At 45.5% G+C, this 2,604-nt stretch overlaps 1 protein-coding gene across 1 annotated transcript; it reads right to left on the bottom strand.

Annotated features, from left to right (window-relative positions):
* Window positions 1–303: 303 nt before the first annotated feature.
* Window positions 304–1,931, bottom strand: LOC119429488 (anti-dorsalizing morphogenic protein). Its single transcript, XM_037697103.1, has 5 exons — window positions 1,637–1,931; window positions 1,415–1,551; window positions 1,216–1,335; window positions 948–1,137; window positions 304–728 (listed from the first exon to the last, which is right to left on the bottom strand). Exons 1-5 carry the CDS (start codon window positions 1,929–1,931, stop codon window positions 304–306), a joined length of 1,167 nt encoding a protein of 388 aa, XP_037553031.1.
* Between the last annotated feature and the right edge of the window lie 673 nt (window positions 1,932–2,604).

Below are 2,604 nucleotides of genomic sequence, written 5' to 3'. Positions count from 1 at the left end.
TTTTTTGTGTGAAACTTTCAAAGAAACTCACGTCATATTTTTATATATCATTTATAATGTTTGACCTATTTATTAAAACCAGAAAAATATAAAATATACACATTTACAGGTTTCCCTGGACATCACTTCATCACAGTCATATATTACAATTTATGAATATTTACATATACTACAACGTCACACAAAAGACTTTGCACATCACTTATTATTTACAGGTCAAAGGACAAAAGGTTCTCCTCAAACTAAAATTGAATTTACATGATTTTTTGTTAATTATTATCTGCATGCCCAAACAGTTTGTGTTCAGTGGCAGCCGCAGCTTCCAGCCACCATGTCGTTATACTGTTTCAGAACCACGTTCTCATCCTCATCAAAGTAGAGCAAGTTGATGGAAAACAGCTTGTCGGGCACGCAGCACGGCGTCTGGATGCCTCGGATCAGCTTCAGGGCGTTGATGATGGACTGGACGGTGGCGTGGTTGGTTGGTCTCATGTTCTGACCCAGAGGGAAGGAGCAGGAGCCCTTGCAGTGATAAGCGTTGTAACCCTTGGGAGACACGATCCAGCCCGACCAGCCGATCTCCTCAAAGTCCACGTACAGAGGCAGGTGCTGGCAGGGCTTCAGTCTGCCTTCTTCATCAATGTGGTCCAGGGAGCGAGCGCTGCGTGGCGGTGAGGCTGAAGTGGGGATCTGAGGGAGGATGGAGGTGCTAATGACCTCATGTGGATCTGAACAAAGAAACAGGAAGGGGTGCATTTTATTCTCTGAATGGACAGGTAGCAGTAGAGTGGTTCTTCCAAAAGTACATGTCAACTGTGACAAACACTGATTTTTCTTTGAAACTACATTAAACTTTGGGAGAATATAAAACGTGTAGCAAGTAGACCACCAAAGAACAACCTCTGGGTTTGTTCCGATCCAAACAGAACAACAGAATTGAGTCTTACTTGTACTCTCAAGTGTAGCAGAGCGGCGACCATCATCAGTGAAGAGAACCAGCATGGGCTGCTTGCTCTGATGATGGTGCCGCCCTGAAGCGAAGCGGATCAGGTTCAGGTCCACCTGGCTTCCTCCTAGACACCGAACCACCACATGGAGCCCCAGGTTACTGCCCTCATCCTGCATCCAGGAGCTGACCTGCAGGAAAACCAACAAACAGTTAAAATCTCTTGTTCTTTTGAAAAGTTGTTTTGGAAAATGAGTCCTGAAACTTACAGCTTGTGTGATCGTGAACACTTCCCAACCGGTGGAGTGGACAGGGACAAGCCGAAAGGACAGCAGCTTCCTCCCCTGTTTGCTGGTGGTACTGCTGTCCAGGAGCTGGTAGACACTGACCTGAATGAAACAGTGTGTCAGGAATAAGACAAGTAAAGACATTTCATCGTAAAGATCAGTTCATGAGGATGAGCAGTACCTGACAGAAGTGATGTCTGCTGGGTGTCAGGGTGACCTGGGGGCGCAGCTTGAACAGATGGAGCTCTGCAGTGAGAACCTTCTCTGTTCTTGCAACCACTGACAAATTGAACCTGAACTCCACCTGTTCACTGTGCACTGCAAAGGAAAAACTCATCATTAGAGACCAGAACAGATGAACATGTTTCATCTTCCAAACACGCAGATTTAAATCAGATCTCACATTTGTCAAAGAAACTGCGCACAGTATTCCCCTCCAGAACATACGGATCTTTGGTCACACCGTCCACATCAGCAACCGTGTTGTACAGATCCAGCATGTACTGAGGTGGCTGCTTGTGTCCATGGACCGCAGGGGGGTCCTCCATTCCAAAAACCTCCAAAAGCCTCTTTATGGCCGCAGAGCGGACTTCCTCCGTTTCATTTCCGGAAATAAAATGATTGTCCTGGCTGCCGAGAGAAGGCCAAGCTGAGGTGACGCGCAAGACAAGGACGAGTCTGATCACAAACACCAACATCTTTAAAGTCTTACAGGATTCCAGCGTCACCAGTCTCTTGTCCCTGGAGGTGGAGTGGCTGAAAAGTCCTGGAGGCTTGACTTTTTAAATCAAATCCACCCCCACCCTGTTCTCCCCCCCCCCCCCCCCCCCCACACACACACACCCCAAGCCTCTGTAAACAGAGGTAAGATGTTATTTGGCCGCAAATGTAAATGGTGGTGTTAACAAGGTGTGAACCCGAACGGAGGTTTCAGTCAAATACACATCAAATAAACTCACATAAACTCACGTTGGGTAATTCAGTTTCCCTTTTTATATTTCTTCCCACATTTCTATTCCTGTTACTCGTCTTCATGTCTGGCAACAAGAGCCTTCAAATAATCCACAGCAGGATTTTTGAGGAAACTATAGAGTCTAAAATGTCAAAGTGTGTTTCTCTATTAAACAATCGATTTTTTTTTTAGTTTATGAGATTAAAAATGACAGAAAACGTTAAACCTGAAACAGAACGAGCCTTCATCTCATCAGGACGCGGACTCAGTGAGATGTCAGCTGCGTGTGGATAATGGGGGAATAATGGGCCCCATTGTTCTAGGTGGAAACCAATTACTTCTGAGGTGTCAACGGCTACACTTGCTGTGATTTACATTAACAGATTATCTGGTTCCAGCTGAATAATCATCAGGTTTGT

This window comes from Nematolebias whitei, unplaced genomic scaffold, assembly GCF_014905685.2.
Source record: "Nematolebias whitei isolate Nwh7 unplaced genomic scaffold, NemWhi1 Nwh_scaf_1608, whole genome shotgun sequence".
In the NCBI taxonomy this organism is placed as follows: Eukaryota; Metazoa; Chordata; class Actinopteri; order Cyprinodontiformes; family Rivulidae; genus Nematolebias; species Nematolebias whitei.
This window is presented reverse-complemented; position numbering and strand designations above follow the sequence as displayed.

Bases quoted from the DNA above. Each gene is read 5' to 3' on its own strand.
- LOC119429488 (XM_037697103.1), bottom strand. From the start codon at position 1,931: ATGTTGGTGTTTGTGATCAGACTCGTCCTTGTCTTGCGCGTCACCTCA. The intron at 1,336-1,414 runs GTACTGCTCATC...TGTTTCATTCAG, and splicing joins GCAGACATCACTTCTGTCAG to GTCAGTGTCTACCAGCTCCT. The intron at 729-947 runs GTAAGACTCAAT...TTCTTTGTTCAG, and splicing joins TGCTACACTTGAGAGTACAA to ATCCACATGAGGTCATTAGC.